Below are 26,701 nucleotides of genomic sequence, written 5' to 3'. Positions count from 1 at the left end.
CGTGTACCATTAGTTGGTGTTTGATAACAACTTCTTTTTTTTTAACAGTTATTATTTATTTATTTATTTTTCATATTTCACCTCATGTATTAAGTAACTACTATTTTATCTAGACTGTTTAAAAGCTTGATATCTCTATCTTCATGTAACTAAGCAGTAATTTAATAGAAGCAACAATGATCAAGCTACACCCAAGCCTGTCAATATTAATGTGAAAACAACAAAAAGATATTTTCACAAAAATAATAGCTTAACAAATCAATAACTCAAGACAACGAATCACCATCACCATCACCATCCCTTGAATCACCACCGTTGATCTGATCAAGAACCAAAACCAAACCCATTGCAAACGCACCATCGAATCCCGGTTTCAATGTGAGCGAAAACACATCTTTCCCAAGTGTCATGTTTGTTGAAGCATCCACTTTCCGCCTGATTTCCGCCTTTGTTTCGTTCGCTGAGTCGTATATCGTGCAGTTTCGGTGACCGAATTGCCCTACGATGTGGTACTCTTCGGGTTGATCGCTGAACAACTCCACCGTCACGTTTGATCGCCCGATGATTGATGATCGCTTTACGCTGAATATCGGTTGAGAGCCTTCCCTCCATTCGCCTAGAAAACCTTCCCATCGTTGATGCAGACTCGGCCACTGCATCAAATAAGGGTCATGCTACAGCTACACCAAACAACTCTTCACATAATATTGGTTTTGACAAAATGTAAAGCTTTGAAAATTATCGGTCAGAACTCAGAATGACAATTTAGTCAATGACAAAAGACCGTTTTAACTATAGACGATCAAACGAAAGTTTTTTTATCAAACGTTTTGACTAAAAACTCATTAGGCAGGTTTGACCAAAAAGTCAAATTTTAAAAATTATTGGCCAAAATTTGAAAATTATTGGTTAGAATGACAGTTTGGTCAATAACGAAAGGTCGTTCTGACCATAGACGATCAAACTTCGAAAACTTTTTATCAAAACGTTTTGACCAAAAACTCATTAGGCCGTTTTTACTTTTGACTAAAAGTTAAATTTTGAAAATTATTGGTCAAATTTTGAAAATTATTGCTCACAATGACAGTTCGGCCAATATAAGGACGGTCGTTCTAACTATAGACGGTCAAATTTTGAAAATTTTTGTCAAAACATTTTGACTAAAAAATAAGTGACCATTTTAACCAAAAAGTCAAAGTTTAAAAATGACCGGTCGAAACATCCGTTCGGCCAATATGACCATAGACCGTCAAACTTTGAAAATTCTTGGTTAAAACGGCTGTCAAACCTCTATTTAGACGACCTTTTGAAAGGTTAGACAAACGGTGTGCATAGCTGACTCGTGAAATTAGTAATTATGATACCTTGCGGCGTACGGTCAGGAGACAACGTCCGTTGTGATCCATAAGTACGAGTTCACGAGTGTCTGGACCGTACGATTCGACACGAAACACGAGCTGGCCGTGGCAATCGTAGGCCGCAAAACCGTCTCCGGAGAAGAAGAGAGAAGTTTTCATAACCGTCAGATGCGTCTCCGTCTCGTATACGAATCGTTCTTCGACGATAAACATTATAGGTGGTTCTTGTGGCCCTACAGCTCTGTAATAGACAGTTAGACACCACCTATAAATATATATGTATTTATTGAAAGACTCCCTTAAATAAATATAGGGTCTGTTATGTAGTCACTAGGAGGGGCCACCCCCAGCTAACAATTTACAAAAAAAAAAAAAAGTACCAAAAATAAATTTAATGCCTTTGGTCGCAGTAGCTTGGACATGAGGTTTAATTTTGTTTATTGTACTGTTTTATTTATTTTCAAGATGTTAAAAGGCGAAGTGGATTTTAATAATCTCAATTTAATGTAGTTGATTGATAATAATTTTAATTTAGAAAAGAAAAATTGGAAATAAATAATCACACCTTTTGTGTATTGGCCGATAATAATCACACATTTAAAAATCACTAGCAACGGTCCCACCTTTTAATTATTTTTGTCTCACTGGTCCTCCGTTAAAAAATACTTAAAGTTGTTATGTTTTTTCCCTAGTTTCAAACCGATGTTTTAGGGCTTTTGATCGGAAGAACGATATGAGTCGACCGATGTAAAACTTATCTCGAAACGGTGATTCAAATGGCTTGATTTTTGTTAATTGAAAATTCAAGCACCCAAATTGAAATATTGTTTCGTCGTTTTGATCACCATTTCGAGATAAGTTTTACATCGGTCAACTCGTATCCTTTTTCCGATCAAAAGCCCTAAAACATCGATTTGAAACTAGGAAAAAACTTAACGACGTTAAGTATTTTTTAACGAAGGACCATTGTGACAAAAATAGTTGAAAGGTTGGACCATTGGTAGTGATTTTTAAAGGTGGGATTATTATCGGTCAATACACAAAAGGTGTGATTATTTATTTCCAATTTTCCTTTAGAAAATAGCTGTGATTGGTTCCAACTTTCACACCATTTGTTTTTATTGAGCCTCTGTTAAAAAAACTTAACGACGTTAAGTTTTTTCCAAAATTTCAAATTAATGTTTTAGGGCTTTCGATCGGAATGGGAAAACGAATTAATTGATGTAAAACTTACCTCAAAACAGTGCACCAAACAACTTGGTTTTTGTTAATTAAAAGTTTACACATCGGAATTGAAGCATCCTTTAGTCGTTTGGACCACCGTTTTGAGGTAAGTTTTGCATCAATCGACGCATATCCTCATTCCGAACGAAAGCCCTATAACATAAATTTGAAATTTGGAAAAAACTTAACGCCGTTAAATTTTTTTTAATGTGGTTCAATAGAAACAAACAGTGTGAAAGTTGGGACCGGTGACATCTATTTTCTAAATTTAGATTATTATCGGCCAAATGCATTAAGTTAGAATTATTAAAATCCAATTTTTCTAAAATTTATGTATTGGAAGGGTTAAGTAAATGCAATATTATGTTAGCAATAAGGATATAGAAATTACGAAACATGTTTTGGGTTAGGATGTGATTAAAGTATAATTAACTAATAAAACAATAATATTTAGAAATATATTTGTCATTTAAATAGAAAAAGGAGAAGGAAAATGTGTGAGAAAACAAATTTTTTGGTGTGCTAAAAAGGTGTCACGTGTTATTTAATATATTCGATTTTTTATTGTAGTCGACAGAATATATGTCAACGAGTTTTAGCTTAACTGGCATTGGGGGTGAAGTAAATACTAGGGCTAGAGGCTTTAAAGTCTCATGTTCGAATCCGATCCTAACCAGGGTTTATCGTTGGAGACCTTCAGACATATAGATTGTCCTTGTTATCCGAGTAGTCAGACTTTATCCGTTGGTCACTAAAAAGTTAAACTAGACATAATAGAAGTGAAGTTGTACCATATATCCATTGTGTTTATACAATCAACTTTTTGTAAAAGGGGAACAAAAATTAATTATACACTAATGCACGTTTTTATTGAAATTGAAATTAATAGATTCAATCAAAATGAGAAAATAATTAAATAAATTATACTTGAATACTTTCGGCTACAATGATATGAGGAAAGAATAAAAGAATAATGTCGGATTCAACAAATCATAACGAACATTTCAACTTTGAATAATACAAAATATGACCACACATAATATGACCAAAACAAACTATATATACAAAACCTTTTTTTGTTCAGATTATTAATTTCGTAAATGCTAAAATTGGTAAGCTTTTGGGCTTAATTAGGTTGACAAGAAGGTCTTGTGGGGCCGGTTTAATTTATATATAACCCTAAGGGTGTGTTTGGTATGAGGTAATTGAATAAATAAGGGAATTGAATGAATGGAATAATTGAATGGACAAAGGAATGAAATGAATCATTACCATTTCATTGTCTTGTTTGATTACGATAGAAATGAAATTAATTAACACTTTATATTATTTTGTTTAAATAGTAAACTACATACACATACTATTTTCATTAATTAATGGAGGAGAAATAATATAACCATGATATAATAATATAACTAAAATTATATTTTAATTGTAATATAATAATAGTTATATACTTATATTATGATAGAAAAGTAAAATATCGATAACAAAATAACAATTATAATAATGATAATAGTTATATTATAATAGAAAATAATATTGATAATAGCATAATAATAATAATTATTATTATTATTATTAATGACTTTTTTTCATTTCATTCCTTGAAGGAATGAAAAAGTAACACCTTCTCTCAAAGAATGAAAAAAACTATAAATGGAAGGAATTGCATTCCTTTGAAATGATCTTATTGATGAATAACAACCAAACATGTTTAATTTCATTCATTTGAAATGATCCATTTCATTCCAACCTTCATTACTTCATACCAAACACTAACTAAAAGGTATACTTCAATCCTCTTGTTATGGTTCATTATCTTCATTTTCTACCATTTTATTTTATTTAATAAAAGAAAGAAAGAAACAAAAAGAAAAAAAGAAAAAAACAAATAAAAAATTGATTGGTGGCCAGGGCAACCACCCTTCAATTGATGGGAATGACCATCCTCGTTTGGGTCGGTTAAAGGCGGGGTGGCCGGGTGGTGTTCAAGTAGTGTCACGTATGATGTGGCATGTTACGTAGGATCAGTGATTGACCCAAACACACCCACACCCTTTAGCCTAATTAGGCCTATATTTAGTTTATTCACCACCAAGTTATAAACCATAATCCTTGTTTATGTTCTTGTATCATGTAATTGTAATCCTATAGTGAGCAGTAATAAATAAGAACCACTGGTTGTAGCCGTGAATGTAGGTCACCTTGACTGAACTATAGTGTCGTTTTTTTTGCTTTTGTTTGTGTTGTGTTTGTGTTTCTGTTATGTAATGACTTTGAGCGGTACCTAAAAGCATCGGCCTGTTTTTTTTATCAGTGTGACGCCCGTTTTGTTACAGCTTTTTTTTTTATCAATCTCCATTGATCTTGGTACCGGTACCAGTAACAAATAAATTGAATCGGTATTGGTACCGGCAAGATTAGTGGTTACGATCGGAATTCTGAAGTAGGATAAAAGATGACCAGATGCGATCAATGAAGCCGACTATATGATTAATAATCGGCGGGACCTAGTTTTTAGACATGAAATATGAAGTTTCTAATAAAAGCTCTACATATTCTAAACATGTACAAAATACCGAAATACCCGTATCCGTAAGTACCGAATATCGAAATCCTTAAATTTTGGCACCGATACCCGTACCCAAATAGGGTAAATCAGTACGGGATTCGGGGAGAAAACCCCATCCCTAGTTTCTAGAACCGAGCAACATTCTCTTTTTATTGAATTAAATAGCAGCATTAGATCAATATATTTCAAATAGACAACCATTGAAAAGGTTAAAAATGCACATACAAATTATATAAATTTCATCATTCACATGTCTAGCTAGTTAACTTGGTGTGGTGCAATAACTGCTTTTGTTCTTATTGGAGTAGGGTTGAGCCCTTCAAATGAAGTGTGTGAATGTGAATAAGTCCTCCTTTGAATATCACTTGGTATTGGTAGCTTAACATCAGTTGCCAACCCAATCATCTCAAGGAATCGGATCGTATACCACGCGATATCCATTTGCCACCATTTCAAGCCAAACCGTGCTGAATACTGAAACGCGTGATGGTTGTTATGCCATCCTTCTCCAAATGATAATATTGCTACCCACTTGTGTCCATGTCAATGGTCGTTCGTTAATATTTTTGCGAGCATGTACGCATATCTAAACAGATGAAGATGAAAAAGGTTACCGCCTACCAAATGTTCCGAGAAAGATCATTCGTGATCCATGGTTGTTGTCCGTGTCCGTGACAGATTGAGTTCACTAGACATGTTACATGGAACAGGCTCACTGCCCTCACACCCTGTTTTTAAAATAAGAATTATCATTTTCCTTGACATATTTTGTAATATATACTAAAAAGTTAGTTTGGTAACAACTATCATGCATGTATGACCCTGAAATCTGATGAAAAACGTTTGTTACAAGAAAAGGGATCCATTGCATCAAAATATTAATTTGTTTAGTCATTTATACAACCTGATTTCTTAGTAGAAAACTGATAAGCTTTTTAAACCAAGAACCAGGGCCTTTTCTGAGAATCATGAAAAAATTTTGAGTCGAAAGCGAAAAAAATTTGGTGAGTCTGTTTAGTTGACTTTTTAAACCAAGAATCAAGCTTCTCTGAGAATCGTGAAAATTTTTGGGTTGAAGACAAAAAAAAAAAAATAGGTCTTAAATTAGTTGAGTAATTGGGTTTAAACATTAAGAGTACATTTTTTTTTCAAAAAAAAAATACATATAATTAAAAAAAATCGGGCCTATCGGAGTGTCGGGCCGAGGTTCGTCGATCAGCCGACCCTACCTCATAGCCAGCCTTGCCAGGAATTTGTTCGGTACCAAGCTAGGTTGGGTTCGAGGGAGAAGCAACAAGAAGATGAAATGAAGGAAAAAAGAGTTATCTTTATCTCCTAGTTTGTTTATTCGTTTATTCGGTAAACATATTTTTTCTATCTTTTTGTGATGATCTTGTTTCCTAGTTATCCCTTCGTTTATTATAAGTTAGGGATTCCACATTTTAGCTTATCGATCGAATCATTTAAATAGAAATCATCTGTTTGTTGAGACATTTGAATGTGCGTCCGCATATGCATATTAAAGTAACAGTGACAAGTGGCAAGCCTATGTGACACATCAAAACCATTGCAAAACAAATAAAAACATCACAAAACAAACATGTTTTGCAAGTTGTAACGGTTTTGATTGTCACAATAGTGTGAATGCTTTGAAGAAAAATGATAGAAATGACGTACCATATACGACAAAAGGAACCCCTCCAAGTGCATATAGAACAAGGGCAAGGGCCAACGTATGTAAAGGAGAAGTCTTTTGTAGAAACTACACTTGCTTCTCTAAATCGTCCACAATTTTATTCTCCCCACACTATACCAACAATATGGAAATTAAGTGAGTGAATGTATGGTGAAATTAGGGGAAAATTACCAAATAGACATCTTTGATCCATAAATCTTTAAAATAGGTATGTAAAATAACCTAACCATTTAAGCATATCAAATAGAAAAGTGGCAAGTACAACTCTTAGGCGCCAAATAATCCCATTCGGATTTCAATGCAACCCCCTTGTGTCACATGTGCTCCAGTTAGACTAGGTGGTTGCCTAAACTTGAATAAGTATGCTAGACAATTGTCTTGATTGATAAGCTATAACGGAGCCCAACAATCTATGGCAAGGCAATTCCTAGTCCGAGTCGAGCTAGCCGGCTAGGTGTGCATTGCCAAAGACTGTTGGGCTATGGTGTAGCTTTATCCGTCAAGGCAATTGTCTAGCATACTTATTCAAGTTTATGTAACTAATTTAGCCTAATTGGAACACATGTCATATAAGGGAGTTGCCAAGTCACTATTGCATTGAAATCCGTGTGGGCTTATTTGATGCTTAGTGGTGCCTATAGAGGGTATGTGTTACTTTCCTATATAATATGCCTATTTCGGTTGGCTTTTTTATTTTTTTCCTCATGGCCATTCTAACGATTTAATGGTAAGATGTCTATTTTGGTGATTTTCTCTAAAAGTAACTAGTAATCCTTTTATTAAGTTCATACCGCTTTTAGAATCTCATCAGTAACCAACATCCATTTCATGTAACTAAACCAGAACCCTTTAACCGGAGTATGTGGATCCTTCTCTGAATCACAATATAGATGATGATACCGATGTATGCGCACCCAATATATTGGGTCTCCCTACATTTTGCATATTCAATCAACCGCTTAGATTTAGTTTTGATATAGAGATACTTCGAGATTGTAACCTTGGCATATGCATGAAATCAAAACCCTATCATCGAACTGAATAACCGAATGTTTCTATATCCTCAAAAATTGAAATTTTGGCCCAAACAAACTTATGCACACCCTTACCAAGAACAATAATTACATGCGAGAAATTCGGGTGTGGGTAGGGGTGTTCATCATTCGATTTTTAGGTTATTTTGGTTAATGATTTTACTCAGTTGTAACAAAAATATAACCAAACCAAACTAGTAAAGTTCAAACTGAGCCAAATATACCAAATAACTATTTTTGATAAAACTTCTTGATGATTGTCCTTTACCACTATTTGTTATTGAATTGGATTGAGCTAAAATTTTAATTTAATTGAGCTAAATGAGAAACCTTAAATAAACATTATTTTTATTCGATTTGTTTTGGTTATTCAATTTATTTGGGTTATTCAGTTTCAACTGAATTCATACTTTCTGAAAACAAAAATCGATTTTGTAATTTAGTTCGCTTTAACCCATTTCTGTTCAATTTAGTGCGGGTAAACACAGCACACACAGATCAACAACTGACTTCACCAACAAATCCTTGACAACTTTTTCCCCGACAGATTACAGAGCAATATCATTGATGTAATTAAAACGTTTGTAGAAGATCCATTGGTACGTAATCATCGACGTATTTAAGTATTCAACAGTTGATATTATAACTTTTGCTTATTTTATTCTTTTTAGAGTTTACATAAAACTTGTTTGGTTTTTTTTTTTCATAAGTAAATTCAATTTTCTAGTAGGAATATGTCACCTGAAGAGCTTGAAGCCCACAATAAGCAAATGTGTATTCAAGCCATTTAGGTATCTTGAAACTTTTGTGTGCTAAATGTCTATGAAATGACAAAGTGATTCCCAAAAGTGTCACCACATACAACCCAACCGCCACCCATAAAGCCCCCCAATTGAACGTAAACGGAGCCAAAACACATAGCAAATGCAACGCCAACAAATGCATCGCTACCAATATTGTGTTAACCGAACCATTCCATATCCGCCTAGTGGCTTCTCATCCGCCACCTCCAACAACTGAGTTTCACCAACCTCACCACTTTCCAATGCCCGGTTTATAACAATTCTCATTGCATTTCTTTTAATGTGGCCATTGGTGGTTATGGCACTCGTTCTTGTTCGCAAAATGTGGCTTTGTTTGGTGAAGAGGGGGGATTGTGTGTCGGTTATATTGCGAAGATGGTGAAGTTTTGGTCCTTTTGGATGTAACTTGATGGTAGGAGTTGGCGCGGTGAGTGCCATTGGGGGTTTGATTTTGAAGAAACACGAAACGTACCGGGTATAGTTCGGATCGTCTTCTACGGGATGATGTAACCAAATCTCGCTTTCCTCCGCTCAGATCTGCAATGGTTTTTGGGGGTGTGGAGGTGACTGCTAAGGAATCTCGAGGATCTCTTGTTTACAGACACAAAAATGGTTATGGTGGTGGCTTTTATTGAGAACAACAACCCTTAATAAGGAGGTGGAGACCTCCTTATATAGGGAGCCTCATGGCCACCATCATGGTACCCTAATGGGCCTAGCCCAGTTAGGGTTACCTCCACAAAACCCCCTCAGCCCAATAATATTGTATTAGTCCATATAATAAAATAAGCCAGACATAATAAATTAAGGTCGTAAGCCGGGTTTAGTACCATACCCCTACAAGCCCCCCAAGTCCAGTGCTGCTCCTAGGCGTGCAAGCGTTTAGGTGGAGCTCTGGACTTCATAAGGTGTGTTAGGATATGAGGCGGTTTTTTCCCCTTTCTTCGGCCTTGTCTTTATTGTCTTTGAGTTTTGAGAGGTTTTCTCCATGATGGTGACATGTTGTGATCCTTATGATAATAATGGTGCAGAGCTATAAAATAATGAAGCATGCGCGAGTTGCGGCTTATGAGCTATAATATGATGATAATGACTGGCCCACAAGGGCCTCTTCTGCGCAGGATGACTATCCCGGCTTGTCTTCAAAATAATAATGGAGGCACAAACGGCCAGATAATAATAATAATGTCATAGGTGCTTGTGCGACTCGTAGCCGAACCTGCAAAAACATATCAACTAAAAGTGGATGTATTACAAGGTTCCCATCCTCGGGCAAATTATGAGCTGTGCCCAACCTACGTTGGCGCGTGGTCGTTTGGGATATTATTAGGCTCCCGACCTTTATGTTTGGCGCGTGGCCATGTGGGATATTATTAGGCTCCCGACCTTTATGTTTGGCGCGTGGCCATGTGGGATATTATTAGGCTCCCGACCTTTATGTTTGGCGCGTGGCCATATGGGTTTATAAGGATTCCCAACCTTTAAGTGTGGCGCGTAGCCGTATGGGTTTATGAGGATTCCCAACCTTTAAGTGTGGCACGTAGCCGTATGGGTTTATGAGGATTCCCAACCTTTAAGTGTGGCGCGTAGCCGTATGGGTTTATAAGGATTCCCAACCTTTAAGTTTGGCGCGTGGCGTTGGCATTAGCCTGTTATTTGGACGTCCTCCATCCAAAAATGACATACATGTCACTTTCGGCGCGTACACCAGGTATAATAGGATGTCTTCCATCCTCGGGTGAATTATGAGGTGTGCCCAACCTTATATTTGGATGTCTTCCACCGCGCTAATGTAGTGGTGATATACCATGATAGTCCCCCAATTCATTGCTGCTAAATAATGTTAGTAGCATTGAATTTTTTTTTTGAACCAACACAATTAAAAAGAGAGGACCTTTTGTAGTAGAATTCAACCCCTGTCATATCTTGATGCACGGTAAGAGAGGCGGAGTGTAAATACTCAACTCTATACTTTTGTTCCATGATAAATATGACATAATAGTTTAGGGGACTCTTGTGAAAATTGAAAATTAATTCTATTTAAAGAATTTATGGCCATGTGCTGCTACTGACAATGTTTACGTTAAAGGTGTTTGAATGGAGTACCAGTTCACCACCATAATAATATATCCACCATCTTTCTCTTTTTGTTCGCTTGAAACAGAGTATTATAATTTCATCGGAGCTCGGAGCACAGTAAAGACACGTGGTGACTGACGTTTAGTCCACCGTCGTACATACGTGACCCGCATGATTCATATATGGCCCGCATGGATTTTCCCGGAAGCCGTTGTTGACTATCCGAAGCTTTCCTCGCTGTCTGAGGAAGCTCGAATTGACCCGCCATAAATTTTGTGTGATCTGCGGGAACAAAAATTGACCCGTAATTGTTCCGCTATAGGTCACTTGCCCTGCAGAAGCTTTGCTTGTGGCCCGTGGTCTTAGTTGTTGGTTGGTTTGTGGAAACGTTTGGTCCGCGGGAGTCAGAATTGACCCGCCGTAACTTTTCCCGGGGCTTTTGCATGATCCGCGAAAGCTCACAAGTTATCTGCCATTGAGTAAAGATTAGCGCACATGCTGCCCACTATGGCATGAATCGCCGGAATGCGCATGCTGCTTGTCATGGATATGCGGAAGCACCCAAGTGATTCGCCATTTATCACTTAGCGCGCATGCGGCCGGCGTGAATCGCTGGAACGCGCATGCGGCTAGTCATGGATTTGCGGGAGAACTCAAGTGATCTGCCATTTATCACTTAGCGCGCATGCGGCCCGCTATGGCGTGAAGCGCCGGAACGCGCATGCGGCTAGTCATGGATTTGCGGGAGAACTCAAGTGATCCGCCATTTATCACTTAGCGCGCATGCGGCCCGCTATGGCGTGAATCGCCGGAACGCGCATGCGGCTAGTCATGGATTTGCGGGAGAACTCAAGTGATCCGCCATTTATCACTTAGCGCGCATGCTGCCCGCTATGGCGTGAATCGCCGGAACGCGCATGCGGCTAGTCATGGATTTGCGGGAGAACTCAAGTGATCCGCCATTAATCACTTAGCGCGCATGCGGCCCGCTATGGCGTGAATCGCCGGAACGCGCATGCGGCTAGTCATGGATTTGCGGGAGAACTCAAGTGATCCGCCATTTATCACTTAGCGCGCGTGCGGCCCGTTATGGCGTGAATCGCCGGAACGCGCATGCGGCTAGTCATGAAGGCTCTTAAAAGTGACATTAGAGCATTTAACCTTCTGACTGCGCGGAGTAAACGAAAACCAAGAATCTTGAACCTTTGGTTTATAGAAATATTGAAAGCGGCGAGGAGTAGGCTCTTCGAGCTGAGCTTTGCACATAAACTCAAAATGAGTCATGCGCACCAACCCAAAAGGGTGAACTTGGGATATGTGAATCCCATAAAATTGAAGGAGCGCACCTATAAACCTTGTCATCGGAAGACGAAGGTTACAGTGAGTAAGAAAATGAGAATATAGAGAGATATAGCCGGCAGGAGGATCCGCAGCCATCTGCCCGGCTGCCGGGAGCAGACAACCATACTCAGGGAGAAAACCCTGAGAAGCAATGAGACCATCAAGCTTAGGCTGCTTCAACTTGCAGGGGATCTCGTCCCATCTTTTCGCCGTTTTATTCTTTCCCCCCTCCTCCGACGAAGCCTCGGCAACCCGAGTACCCTTGCCGGTTTTCTTCAAAGTAGACATAACCACTGATTTCACACGGCCTTTACTAGGGGAAATTTTGGTGTCTGGGTTATCAGACATACAATTGCGAATCGAACAATATGATTACTTTAAGCACGGAATTCAGGGACAAAGACGAAAGCTCTTAATCGGAATGTAAATGATAGGCAAAAGCTCTGAAAATGACAGTGGAGATGAAGAAAAAACCGTTCAAAAGGTTTGGTTTTATAGGCCCAGGAGAGAGAGAAAGAAACAAGTAATAATCAGATCTACACTCACGCGCCCCCACTCGCAGGCGTAGGTCAACATAAGCGCGACACGTGTTCCTGACACTGTATGAGGAGACGTGAAAAGCCACTGTAGCACCTCGAGCACACGAAAGGTCTGACACATAACGTCTCCATCTCTGATGCATGTCAACACCAACCAATCACGTGCATTGACGATTCGTTTTAACCAAAGGGGTGGAATTTCGCGCAACGCGCGTACAAGAAAAGAAAAAGAAAAAACAAGCCCTATTAAAAAAGCAAACTATTAAGTCTAATATCTATCTTACCTCGCTCGCGCGAGACAAGACACACATTAGACTGGGGGGGGCTTGAAGAGGTATGCACCCGCCTTAACATCGAGCGGGGCGGGTCAACCCACAAGATATACACAAGAGGCTTGAAATCAGGATGTCATGAAGACACAAAGCCAAAACCTATGCGCAAGCGCATGAAACATCTGCGCGTGGCGCATATCACATATGCGCAAGCGCATGAAACATCTGTGAGAATAAAGAGAAGACCTTGTGCATCCCCGGGATAGGCGCATAAAGGCCGCGCGTAAGCGACACACAACAAATGAGACAATAGACTAATCCAAATCAGGATAAGGACAACCATGATTGTACTCATCAGGCAACCTTCCAGAAGGTATCTTTTAAGGAATAAAGAATGTGCTGATGTTGACAGCTGCCAATGAAGGGTGGACAACTCAGCAAAGCCCATGTGCCACCACGTGATGGCACATGGGTCAGGTGAAATACCTTGGTCAGAGAATAATCAATGAAAAAGCACCAGGTGTCCTAAGTACACGTGGCGCGAAGCAATAGGAGGAGGCCAAAAATGCCCTAATTGGGTCTGAGCCCAGCCATTGGAAACCCTAATACTATAAATACCACACCACCTCCACAGTTGGAGGGGGCAGGAAAATATACTCTAAATCCTTTACTCATTTTCACATCCTGATTATCCCATCCTACAATATCTGATTCTCACACCGGAGGGTTACCCCAAAGAGGACCCCTCTGTCCCTTTCTGAGGGGTAAGCTCACGGTGCTGTTCGTTTTGTAGGTGGAAGAACTCGTATCTCGGAAAACCATCAGTGATATAGCACACTCGTACCCGATGGACGTTGATCGTATACAAGTAAGTCGATCCACGCTTCTTCAGATTTATTTGTTTGTTACTTTGTTTTGTATATGAACATGTGTTATTAATGTTTATCCTAAGTTTACATGAATTGGTGTTTATTATAGACACGACAACAAAGTCATGCAAATGTTACTTAGATTAACAAACACGTAAAGATAAAGAAGTTTATGCAAGGGAGATGTGATAAAGTTGACACGTATTTTATTTTACTTTTTTAAGTTTCAATTTATCTGTAAATAAGTGAAATGTTATGTTAATATGGCCATTTATCTTAGGCTAAACGTGAAGGGGGGTCGGGGGGGGGGGGGTGTTAAACAGCCACATGGCTGAGCCCCCCGACGTTAGTATTAATCCCACGACAACCTTATAAAATTATTTGATTTTCATTATTTCGAGCTTCAACTTCAATTATCATTTTCGATTAACAACTATAACAAATTTCTTGTCTTATCAAATTACACTTTTCATCATTTGAAGCTCTAATGTTTGTCACGAACTTCATCCTATTGTTAGACAAAATAGAATCCTACACATAACGAGTATTTGAACTATAAAATCTCAAAAACCGACAACATTCATAAGAAAACATGAGATGCAAACATACAAGATCATGAATCCTTCTTTGTCCTAACAAATAATAAAGTTGTCTTGACAATTACTAATAAAATCATTATGATGCAAGTATGCAACAGCCAGCTTAGATGTAGCAGAAGCTTGCGATATGAAGCCTCTGTGTACTATGTAGCCCTATTAAACACGCAATCAATATGCATACAATTCCTGGTTTTACGTTGACCCATTTGATAAGTTTCCTCAGTTTTTTTTTAACCCATTTTATATGTTGCATATAAACACAATCCACATCAAGTCGTCGACCAGTAAACATGTAAAAAAATATACTCGATTTTATTGTTTACATCCTTGATTGTAAATATGGTTTTACATTTTAGTTTGCGTGAAAGAATGACATTTTTCTCCAAAACGTTTAATATGGGGAAAGATGGCAAAAAGGGCATGCATGGTTGTATGAGTGGTCTCACATAGAAGGCATTCATTCATATATACTCAATATTGTAAAAACATAAATCTAGAAAAACGACGCGTTACACGAATGTTCATATGGTATGACTATATTACGATGTTGGCCATTTTTTCAACATCTATGGTTTCAGTGTTCATAAATAACACGTATAGTCTTTTTCAATAATTAATGTTAAAAATTCAGATAAGTTCATATGAAATGACAGTTTACCCTTACTGTTCAAAGACAGCGAAAAAAAAAGTAAAACTTTTGTAAATTCATGTGAACAGATCGTTAGAAATTTGTTATGATATACATATTTACATTCACAACCTTGTAGTTACTCGACCTCAATTCACAACCTTTAGAACAACAAATGACAGCATATCGATTTGTTGATTTTGAATTCAAAACACTCGATTAGGGCCACAATCCTTAGTTATTTTCCCACTTGTACTCATTATGTGACCGTGGTTTTCTGAAAAATAGCAAGATCTTCAAATTTAAATAAAATTTTCAAGTTTTGTCACGTATAAATCCTAGTTACAATCTCGTTGGTATCTTTGATTGTGTACAAGTAACTTGCAATCCCACTCTCAAAGTGAGGTGTTACGCATTTAATTGAGGCTTAAAAAATGCAACGCTAACTATGAATCTAAAGATTTAGTGGCATGAATCTCATAAAATGTTAAGACATGTAATTGGGTTTTAAAATATGCAATGGTAATGATGACATATAAAGATTAAGCAGCATGAATTTCTTAAAAATTGTAACACTTGTAATTGGGCTTTAAAATATGAAATAGTATGATGACATATAAAGATTATAAGCGACATGAATTTCATAAAAATGGTAAGAGTTAAAAGTTAAAGATTTTTTTTAAACCGATAGTAAATGCTTTTAACTATTTTATGAAATGTTTCAACTATGTAGCTTGCCTCGTAACTTGGAAAAAAATGATTTTAGAAAAGTTTTAATTATTTTATGACTATTACCATTTTCATAGATACACTAGTTTTCCAAATTTGGTGGATGTGCACACCACATGTGATTGTGACTTGTGAGCAAAGAGTGTATCATTGGCGAGCATCAAGAGATGTTTGTTAACAAGAATTACGAATTAAACCTAAATGTGAACACTAAAATCTAGCCTGCCAATCGTTAGTCTTGATTTTTGTCAGTCTCAGTCTCTCAGATAATAACATACGATGTTTAACAATAGGATCAAATTTAGAATTTCCAATTATGTAGACAATTCATGCAAGGCTATGACAAATGTGTAAAACTTTTAAAATGAATCAAATTTAGGGGTGTCACCGTGTCGGGTTGACGGGTTGATTGGTTTCGAGTTGGTGGGTTGAGATTCTTCAACCCTAACCCAACCCGTATTTTTATTCGCGTCATGTCGACCTATTTAAATTTGTGTCGTGTTCGGGTCAACCTATTTTACATTCATTTACGAATATGAGTAATATCTTATGGCTTAATAATAACCTAAACAATCATTTACTCTTATTCATATAAAACATTATAATAACTTGTGATAGATCTAATTGTTTTTGTATATTTATGGCTCATTCCCGATTAACAAACTTAGGTTCACATATTTGGCTCAAGATAAAACAAACGAATGGAAATAATAAGATAATAAACGGTTGAGACTAATAAAATAAAAATGTTAGAAAGTGAATAGTGAATAAAAATATTTAAAAAGTAATTAGTTTAACTTTTAAAGGGTTAGGTTCAAATAAGAAGTTTGATTTTCCTAAAAGGCAAGGAAGAAGGGTATTTTAGTCTAATACTTTAATATCAAAACCCACTTAAATTAATTTCAAAAACCCACTTCCATAAAACCCAATTACATCTTCAACTCATCTCCTACAACCACCACCACTCCACCGCCCACCGCCATCACAACCGTCACCCACCGCCACTACCTCGCCGAAAAAGTCCGAAAAAACACAATAGAAAAATACACTATGAAAAAAAAAACACAATGATAAAAACACAATTGTATGACACAATGTAAATAACACAATAGAAAAAACACAATGAAAAATACTATTGTATAACACAATTTTGTAAAACACAATTCGGTAAAACACAATTTGTAGAAAACCCACTAATTTTTTAAAAAAATTTTATATTACAATATGGTACTCATATAAAAGATAAAAAGACACTCGTTATTATGGTGAATTTGTTGTTCAATAAAAAGGTCGTAAAAAAAAGTTATGTACGTTTTAAAATGATAGGGGAATTTGGCATGTGTCTTGCATGTGGAAAGAGAGAAAGTCAATAAATGTGTTATTCTCTTTACCTTGTGTTCACACTTGATTTCCCCTTAAACTAATCTCAACCTTCCATATTCAAAATCAATGAACAAGATTACTTCTTATCATTTCTAAAAAAAGTACCATTCCTGTTATAACCTAACCCAACTTTTAAAAGCTAATTGATATATAAAAAATTATAAATCAAAGTATTTAACTTTAAATGTTAACACTTCTTATCTTTAAATTCAAAATTCTTTTAAAATTCTTAAACGGGTTAACAGGTTAACCTGTTTTTTAACGGGTCGGGTTCGGGTTGACCTGTTTAAAAAAACTTGTCGTATCAGCTAACCCAAAACCTGTATTTTTTCGTATCGGATTCTTGTCGTGTTTCGGGTCACCCAATTTAAAAACTTATCCCGTATCAACAAACCACGCAATACTATTATCATCACCGTATCATCTCTTCTCCATTAATATTAACACCCAAACCCTAACTCACTCCAAATTGCAATATATATACATATGAGCCTCCATTTCTGATTCACGGCCGTTAATCCAATCGATAGAAACAATGTCTGCGATTGTGTGCGGTAAGAGATCCTTCTTCGAAGACTTACAGCCGTCATCTCCTCCGCCTTCTAAGAAGCTTCGCTGCTTTACTTCTTCTACTTCTCCGGTTAGGTTTCCGTCGCTCGTTGATAAGCTCCGATCAGTTTTTCCGACTATGGAGAAGAAGGTAGATAGATGTATTCAATCTCTCGTAATCGCATGTGTAATTACTCATTTCTGTATGGATTGATGCAATTCAGTTGATCTGTTATTAGATAGCACGCGTGGATCGATTAAGCTTTGATTAAATATATGAATAAAGCAAATCTGTTGTTGAAATTGAATGTATATAGATGTGGTTAGAGTAATATTCGTTAGTAATGTTGTTATTTGTGCTTACATATGTCAATGCCTGTGTAGTGTGTCATCTGATATGTGTATGGATTGATTAAGCTTTGAATATATATGAATGAAACTAATTTATTGTTGGAATTGAATGCGTATAGTCGGTATAGATGAGGTTAGAGACTTAGAGTAACAATTGTTAGTAGTAGACTAGTAGTGGTGTATTTGGTGCATACAATATTTTATTTGCAGTGTTTATGACTGTGAATGTGTGTAAATGTGTGTAATCTGATCTGAATTGAACTATGTTTATGACAGGTTTTGTGATTTTGTTACTAAATAGATATTGTAGTGTTAAACCTAGTGTCTAAACAAGGGCGTGATTGTGAAAATTAATATCTAGGGTTGTTCAAATGTGAATATACAATTATGTAGGTGTTCGGGGGCTTGAAAAACTTGAAATTCGATTCGGTTCCAATTCGATTTAGTAATCAAATACGATTTAATGATTTTAAGTTTGATTCGAAACTCAAATTCAAATTATATATATATAGTTGTGTGTGTGCTTGTATATCCAACCCAAGCCCAAAGTCCAACTATTTATTTTTTGGGCAAATTCCGAATCAAATTAACTGAATCTAATTGGAATCCAGGTTCAAAAAATTAAAATTCGAATAATTTGGTTCGATTAATTTGGATATTTGAAATTGGATTCTATGAATACTACCCTAATATGTATCCTAAATGGAAAGACCTAACTCTGTTTTCAGCTTCTGGAAGAAGCACTAGAAAAAAGTGGAAATGATTTGGATTCTGCCATCTGGAGTCTCAATGAGCTCTCTCTTGGATTTGTTGATGGAGCATCAGGTTCGCCTGCACAGTCAAACGCAATAGCTGTTAAAGGTAATTTATTTGATTTTCATTATCCGTTAACTGGGAAGAAAGGTTATCTGTCACTGTTTGATATCAAAATCAGCATATATGGTCTTCCATTTTAAGAAATATCTTCTTGGTTATTTAATGGACAAGTTTTTCCGTTTTTTAAGTGCAGGCCCGGTTACTGATAGTGAAACTATCCCAAAAAATGGTGAAGAATGGGTTGAACTGTTTGTCACAGAAATGACAGGTGCCACCAGTATTGACGATGCTAGACTTCGTGCCATGCGTGTACTCGAAAGTTTGGAGAAATCCATAACCGAACGTGCTACCGGTGATGCAGCAGAAGCCCTTCAGAAGGTAAGTTCGTGTGTGTGCGTGCGCGCGCGCACACGCCCTATTCGCAGCCATCTTATTTGGTTGTTATATTAATTTCAGGAAAATATAACCTTCAAGGGACAGCTTGAACTTCTTCTGAAGGAGAATGCAATACTGAAACGAGCTGTAGCCATTCAACATGAACGCCAAAAAGAATATGACGAACGGACTGCAGAAGTGCAGCAGTTGAAACAGTTATTATCTCAATATCAAGAGCAGTCGAGGGCACTTGAGGTCTGCACTATAACTTCATTTTAGGCTTTCATTATATAAACAAGATATGCGTGTATAGAGCTCAAGTTAGTTGATGCTGTTGGTATTTGCAGGTGAATAACTATGCATTGACAATGCATCTAAGACAAGCTCAGGGAAACAACTCAATTCCTAGACGGTTTCATCCGGATATCTTTTAGTGAAAAGGTAAAAAAATGCGTTTCGTTATTGGCATGGTGGATAGATTTTGGTTATGAGTATTGTTTGTGTGAAGAGATCTACATTTTCCAGCTTAATGGGAAAGTAGATTGTAATCTTTTATATCTTATATACACCGATTGATTTCTGTTTTGGTTAATTTAAAGAGTATAAGAACTTGGTTTCGTAGTTCGATTTCAACTTCTGCTTTCTCTTCTTATTAATCATGAATTCATGATCATGAAACCGAATGACTGAGTTTCTACAGTTTTAAAAACTGTAATGTTAGTTCGATCTAATTGTTTGGAACTGAACAAATCGAATTTATCAGATCAAATGAATGCTTCGACCAAAATTCCATCACGCAATTTGAGTTCGGGTTGCCTGCTAGCTAAGGAACGTGCCTAGCGGACTGGGCCCCTCTCACAGGATAATTTCTGATGAAGCAAGGTACTTGGTCCAACCAGAAACATTGTGATAGCCTGCAAGCATTAAATGCCAAAGATTTTGGTAGCACAAGATGTCAAGATGTTGCCTACATTATTGAACTAGCGGATAAGGTTGTTGCCGACTAACGGTTAAACCCCTTCCGATCCGCCGACAGAAGTAATCACCGAAGGCATTGGTTGCACCTAAGTCAACTATGATCATGTATCTCCCAATAATGAGTGTTGCATTTAGCTTGTGCATTTAATAGACGCAGGGGGGGGGGACACTACCAAAAGTACACGAGCATACTCTTCAACAAACCACCCTTGTAGTGCCATCTCATTTTTACCCAACTGAACCCGAATGGGTTGCTGTGGCGTAACTGGTGTTCCTGAATGCATCCGAACTCAAATAGCTACCCAAGCATACTTTTACGTCTTTAACCTTTGGCTTCATTATTGATAATGGGTTGCTGCGGTGTTTGGTGGTACTTGAAGATCCAAAGAGTACCTCCTGTTTAATTAGGTTCTAAAAGATGCAATGGTGGATATAAAGATTAAGCGAGATGAGTTTCATAAAAATTTTAATAGTCTTACTGGCAAGCATAAGTTTAGAAGGGTAATGCCATAATGGCATGTCAAGCTTGCTTCTTTACTTAGAAAAAAATGATTTGAGAAACGTTTTTAACTTATTTTATTATTGTTGCCATTTATCTTACTCAACTTCACAGATGCACTTGTTTTCCAAATTTGGTGATATCATTGGTGAGCATGGGGAGGTGTTTGTTAACAACTAATAAGCATTGCGAAATCTAAATCTAGACCGAAAATATTTACAATGCCCATCTTGCTTTTAAAAAGGAAAATCTTTATTTGATCAAAAAATTCCTCGACAACTTAAACATGTCATATGCAGATATTGCACCCCTACAACAAGCAGCCACAGAGTACAAAATTTTGCGGGTACAAATTTTTGTGAGAACTAACAACCCTTTTGAGTTCCGACCATTTTTTTTTTCTGAGTCCCAATGAATTTTTTGTGAGTTCTCTTGGAATTTTTGTATCTAAAGGAATTTTCTTTAAATTTTCTTTACATCATATTTTATTTGATACGTGACTTCTTATAATAGGTTGACAATAATGTTGCTTGCCATTTTTTATGGTTGAATATGACGGATTTGAGAATTGGTATGGACAAAGATTTCTTTAGTCAAAAGGACTATTTTTTCACTTGTTTTTGTGGTAAAATTGACATTTTGGGAATTTCTCCTTAAATGTATGAGTTTATGATGTAGTAAGATTTAAGTCTCTTGTTTATAATTTACTTATTACTTATACTATAGACCTATAGTCGACCAATAATATTGCTATCAGTGACCATATATTTAATTATGAATGAAAGGAGAAGCTTATACTCAACAAGATAAGTATTCACCAAAAATATTGATTTCGCCTAAGTCAACTATGATCATGGATAAATACCTCGTTATTTCATATACTTTCAATTTCAAATACATATAAGGTATATAACTTTGTGCATCCAATTTAACAAAAATTTGTGCATTTAATACATGTAAAGGGTGGAAGGTGTACTAGCTACCTAAAAGTACACAAACATACTTTTCGGTTTTCAAGCAACGAACCATATAGTGCCATCTTATTTATATCTGAATGAGTCTGAACTTAAATTGCAACCCAAACATACGTTTTTCTAGTTCACCTTCGGCTTCATCATCGGGTACACCAACCCAAATTGCAACCCGAATGCCCAATCAAAATTGGTTGTGGCAGTGTTCTCGATTGAACTCGATCAGTTACCCAAAGACTTCAAACTGAAATCCGGTCAATGTACCTGGTCTCCCATGTAATTATTTTAACAATTTATATAGTTATTTAATTTTGTTTAGCTCAACTAGTATTGGAGAAAAAGTGAAAATTTGGACTGCAAACTGCAAGGTCTCAAGTTCGAATTCGATCTCAATCGAGTTTTATTGGAGTGAACCTTCGATTGGCAGTTTTTCCTGAAACAGGAGATGATGAACTTTACTACACAACGTTGTTTGCTATCGCGGACGTATGAGATCGTTTTTTCCTTTGTGTTACCTTGAATTTCTTTAGTCGTTGCTCATTAAAAAAAATAGTTACATATGTGAAGTTCTGAGAGGTGGGCAAATCAATCGACCCGATAATTGAACCGTTTGAAACCGATTATGTAGAAACCGGTTTGAAACTGTAGGTACGGAACCGGTTTGTAATTTTCTCCACCAAAGCAGGTTCCAAACAGGTTAACCGAACCGAAACCGACCAAAACCTGAATCGAAACCAATCGTAACCTGGTCAAGAAACCGGTTTCAACCAGAACCGAAACCAATCATAAACCGGTTTGACTTTTGTTGACCAAACCGAACCGGTTTCAACCCAAACAGGTTTTGGGTTTTAAACCTGTTTGTGCACCACTAGAACTAGAGGTGGGCAAATAAACTAGTTAACCGAACCGACCCGAAAATCAAACCGAAACTGAACCGGTTTGAAACCGATTATGTAGAAACCGATTTGTAACCAGTTTGTTATTTTCTCCACTAAAACAGGTTCCAAACCGGTTAACCGAACCGAAACCAGCTAAAACCGGTCAAAACTCGAACCGAAACTGATCGTAACATGGTAAGAAACAGGTTTCAACCCAAACCGAAACCGATAATAAACTGATTTTGACTTTTGTTAACCAAACTGAACCGATTTAAACCCAAACGGGTTTTAAGTTTTAAACCGGTACGTGCACCTCTGCAACCAATAAACACATTCCTTATGACTTTGGTTGACCATTTATTCCCGTTGTATGATCGCCCCTTAACCACGTGGTTTCTTCTTCATACGAAATTCATCAAATGAGCAAATCGTCGAACACCTGGTCTGCATCATCTTCTAAGCAACAATGGCAGCAGCAGCAGTCTTCACTTTCACTCCTTCACACTCTCCATCATCTTTCTTCAATAGCGGAACACTCTCGTTCACACGCACCACCAACACTTACAACACCTGTATCTCTTTCTCTTCGCCGTCACAATTCAACAACAGAAATCGCCGTGCAGGATTCTTCGTGTTCGCCGCAGCGGATTATTACTCCACTCTCGGTGTTCCGAAGTCTGCCACCATTAAAGATATCAAATCCGCCTGTCGAAAATTGGCTCGGCAGGTTAACATTAGCGTTAATAACTCGAATCAACTCGAGCTTGTCTTGAGGCTCAATTAATAAACAAGCTCGAGACCAAGCTTCACATATCAAGCTCAATCCGGCTCTCAGGAGCTTTTTATTTAATAGATTTATATAATAACTATTATTATTACTACATATGAAATGATGATAAAATAATCAAGTAATATATATTATATTTTATATAAGATATGAGTTAATTTCATTTGAAACAATCTTTTTTACATATATGTAATATATGTAGATTACATGTCCGTAGAAAAATTATAGCATTTTTTACGCACCGAGTCGACTTTTTATATAGGTGTAACAAATGTTTAAGTTAGTGTAATCACTTTACATCTTTATTCTCTCTCCTACATAATTTTTTAATCAGATTTAATTTCAGCCACGTAATCCGACCTACTTAATTAAATGAGTGGTTTAGAATGAGGTTCTTAAAGTTCTTAAAACTCTAACAAGTTCTCAAATTATCTCTCCCCTGTATATACGTAAATAATTATTAAAATTTATTAATAAAACATTTTAATAATTAATAAATAATAAGCGAACCGAGCTCGAGCCAGGAAAACTACAAACTAGCTGGGCTTGAGCTTTAGAGATTGAGCTCGGTCTCGGGTCAGCTTGTTTATAAATTATACCTGCAAGTGTTAGGGCTTTTGATTTACTGGATTATTAATTTGATCTTTGCATGAACTGAAATCAAGTAATGGTTTTTACATTACTCATGATTTGCATATATGAGGTAGTACCATCCAGATGTAAATAAAGAACCAGGAGCTACAGAAAAGTTAAGGAAATCAGTGCTGCATATGAGGTATATATGACAATATATTAATAGAATCATGTTACATAGCTTCACAATTCTTTCTGTTATACTGTAGGAGTGCAAACTAGCCGAGCCTGAGCGGCTCGTTTTAACTTGCGAGAGCTCTAGCTCGGCTCGTGAGTCGTTTTTTCAAGCTCGGGCTCGGGATTAGCTCGTTTGTTAATTGCTAATTAATTTATATACGATTGTTTATTATTTTTATATATATTTGAGAAAAACCGCAACGCTCAGCTCTAGCTCGGCTGTGTAGTCAGTAGTGTGAATTTAATACATAGAAATCTAAAAGAGGTAAAATTTAAAATACACAAGGCTTGTTAAGGCTTGACGAGCCTAAATGAGCTTCCCATACAAGGCTCGAGCTTTGGCTTGATAACTAAACAAGCTTTATTTGAGGCTTGGGTCCTGCTTGTGTCGAGCTTTTTATCGATCCAATCTCGATAGCTCGCGAGCGGTTCGGCTCGTTTGCACCCATAGTTCTTTGAATTCTGAAGTATGAGGCTGTCAGGTTCTATCAGATGACCAAAAATGAGCCATGTATGATCGGCACGGTGAAGATGGAGTTAGAAGCGCAATAGGGGGACAATCTGGTGCTTATGCGGTACTACTTGTAACAACTGTAGAATAACTGATAAGTTTGTTACTTATCTTTAGTTGATTATCCATTTTTTATGTTTCCAAATTTCCATAGACAAACCCATTTGATCTCTTTGAGACATTTTTTGGAACAAGTATGGGTGGTGGTTTTGCTGGCGGTGACCGGTCTGGATTTGGAGGACGGCGTGCTGCTACTGTTATTAAAGGCGAAGATGTACGGTTAGTTAGTTTTTATATTGTATATACTTATTTATTCATAAAGCTAGGATTTAAAGCATGATTATATCCACAGATATGACATGACAGTAGAGTTTTCAGTGGCAATATTTGGAACCGAAAAGGAATTTGAACTCTTTCATCTTGAAACATGTGATATATGCACGGGAACAGGGGCAAAGTTAGGATCCAAGATGAGAATATGCTCCACATGTGGTGGCAGAGGTCAAGTTATGAGAACCGAGCAAACACCATTTGGTATGTTCTCGCAGGTAATTTGGTTTGACTTGTCATTGATCAACTGAACCTTGAAATCATGATTAATATGTATGATCAATATATATAGGTTTCTGTATGCCCAAATTGTAACGGGAATGGTGAGATGATATCTTAATATTGTGGAAAGTGCTCTGGTGAAGGGCATATTCGTGTGAAGAAAGATATCAAAGTAAAGATTCCACCTGGAGTCAACAAAGGAAGCATCCTTAGAGTCGCTGGTGAAGGTGATGCTGGTCCAAAAGGGTATGTTTCATACGACTGGGTGCGTGTGCTTGTGCGTGTGTTTTTCTTATAATTCGACATTTGTATGTGTTTCTTAGGGGTCCACCTGGAGATCTTTATGTCTACCTTGACGTTGAAGAAATTAAAGAGATTAAAAGAGATGGAGTTAATCTGCTTTCATCTGTCTCAATATCTTATCTTGATGCTATGTTGGGGACGGTGGCGAAAGTGAAGACGGTTGAGGGGTTGACTGAGATTCAAATCCCTGCGGGTACTCAACCCGATGATATTCTTGTTTTGGCGAAGAAAGGTGTTCCAAAACTGAATAGACCATCTATTCGTGGTGATCATTTATTCACCATTAAAGTTACTATACCGACGCGAATCAGGTATGTTCTTCAAAATATTGATAAAGTTGTTATTATTACTATTATTATTATTATTTGCACGGTTCCAATCAATCTGTGTTTTAATTGTGATGATATTGGTTGTTGCAGTGACCAAGAACGCGAGCTTCTAGAAGAACTGGCTTCTCTCAGTAACTCTGCTTCCACCCATCTGCGCTCTCGCCCCGATGGTAAACTACTAAACTCTAGTTTATTGTTTCGGATTTGGCACCTTCTAGAAGAACAAGACAACACAAAATGCGGTTAATTTCATGATTCTGTTAATTAAAACTTAAAAAGTATTTGGTGTTGTGCAGCTAAAATCACAGAAACTTGAGTGGAACCTGTTGCTGAGGAAATTAACAGTTCAGAAGATCAGGATGACCCATTGAAGAAGCTAACAGACTTTCTCAGGTATTATTTTCTTTCTTTTTTATCTTTCTACACAACATTTGTTTAATGTTTCGACTCCAGGAGAAGGGTCGTTTGAATCTTTATCATATGCTTATTACAAACTGCAGGTCTGTAGTAAAAGGTGCTTTAAATTGGTTCAAAGAGAACTTGTAGGTCGAGGTTTGTATCGACAAAAAGAAGATCAAGAATGATGTTTTCATGCACTTGGACGATTGGTTATGCTATGAATGAATTTGGAAATGAAGCTTCCATGACATCAAATGCTGTTTAAATAGCTTCATTTCCAACTTCTGATATCATTAGACATGGTTAAGTAACATCTGATTAATGTTACTTATAGAAATTGCACTAATTTTGACGTTATTTTACTAATCTCGTGAAAATAACTTTAAAAGTGGCGGAAGGTTAATCAGGCATCATGTGGTGACACTGATAGCCGAAAGACAAGGGTACACGCACCAATCGGCCGA

General features: G+C 37.0%; 1 protein-coding gene and 3 pseudogenes across 3 annotated transcripts; 2 read left to right on the top strand and 2 right to left on the bottom strand.

Annotated features, from left to right (window-relative positions):
• Positions 1-266: 266 nt before the first annotated feature.
• On the bottom strand, positions 267-1,571 carry LOC143540172 (protein LURP-one-related 12 pseudogene; annotated as a pseudogene). Its single transcript, XR_013136555.1, has 2 exons — positions 1,365-1,571; positions 267-653 (listed from the first exon to the last, which is right to left on the bottom strand). The product of XR_013136555.1 is annotated as a protein LURP-one-related 12 pseudogene (transcript).
• Positions 1,572-5,796: 4,225 nt separating this feature from the next.
• On the bottom strand, positions 5,797-9,131 carry LOC143540171 (palmitoyl-monogalactosyldiacylglycerol delta-7 desaturase, chloroplastic-like; annotated as a pseudogene). The gene is made up of 4 exons (XR_013136554.1): positions 8,629-9,131; positions 7,645-7,785; positions 6,835-6,964; positions 5,797-5,885 (listed from the first exon to the last, which is right to left on the bottom strand). The product of XR_013136554.1 is annotated as a palmitoyl-monogalactosyldiacylglycerol delta-7 desaturase, chloroplastic-like (transcript).
• Positions 9,132-19,007: 9,876 nt separating this feature from the next.
• On the top strand, positions 19,008-19,775 carry LOC143540170 (uncharacterized). The gene is made up of 3 exons (XM_077033307.1): positions 19,008-19,223; positions 19,302-19,475; positions 19,568-19,775. The coding sequence occupies exons 1-3, from the start codon at positions 19,008-19,010 to the stop codon at positions 19,652-19,654; spliced, it is 477 nt and encodes a 158-aa protein (XP_076889422.1). The 3' UTR covers positions 19,655-19,775.
• Positions 19,776-23,012: 3,237 nt separating this feature from the next.
• Positions 23,013-26,384, top strand: LOC143540169 (uncharacterized; annotated as a pseudogene).
• Positions 26,385-26,701: the final 317 nt, after the last annotated feature.

Source organism: Bidens hawaiensis, unplaced genomic scaffold, assembly GCF_021521415.1.
Source record: "Bidens hawaiensis isolate Kalapana, Puna unplaced genomic scaffold, B.hawaiensis_p1.1 tig00012182_1, whole genome shotgun sequence".
In the NCBI taxonomy this organism is placed as follows: Eukaryota; Viridiplantae; Streptophyta; class Magnoliopsida; order Asterales; family Asteraceae; genus Bidens; species Bidens hawaiensis.
The sequence above is the reverse complement of the archived record's forward strand: the minus strand, read 5'-3'. Positions and strand labels throughout refer to the sequence as shown.

Bases quoted from the DNA above. Each gene is read 5' to 3' on its own strand.
- LOC143540170 (XM_077033307.1), top strand. From the start codon at position 19,008: ATGGACAAGTTTTTCCGTTTTTTAAGTGCAGGCCCGGTTACTGATAGT. The intron at 19,224-19,301 runs GTAAGTTCGTGT...TATTAATTTCAG, and splicing joins CAGCAGAAGCCCTTCAGAAG to GAAAATATAACCTTCAAGGG. The intron at 19,476-19,567 runs GTCTGCACTATA...TGGTATTTGCAG, and splicing joins AGCAGTCGAGGGCACTTGAG to GTGAATAACTATGCATTGAC.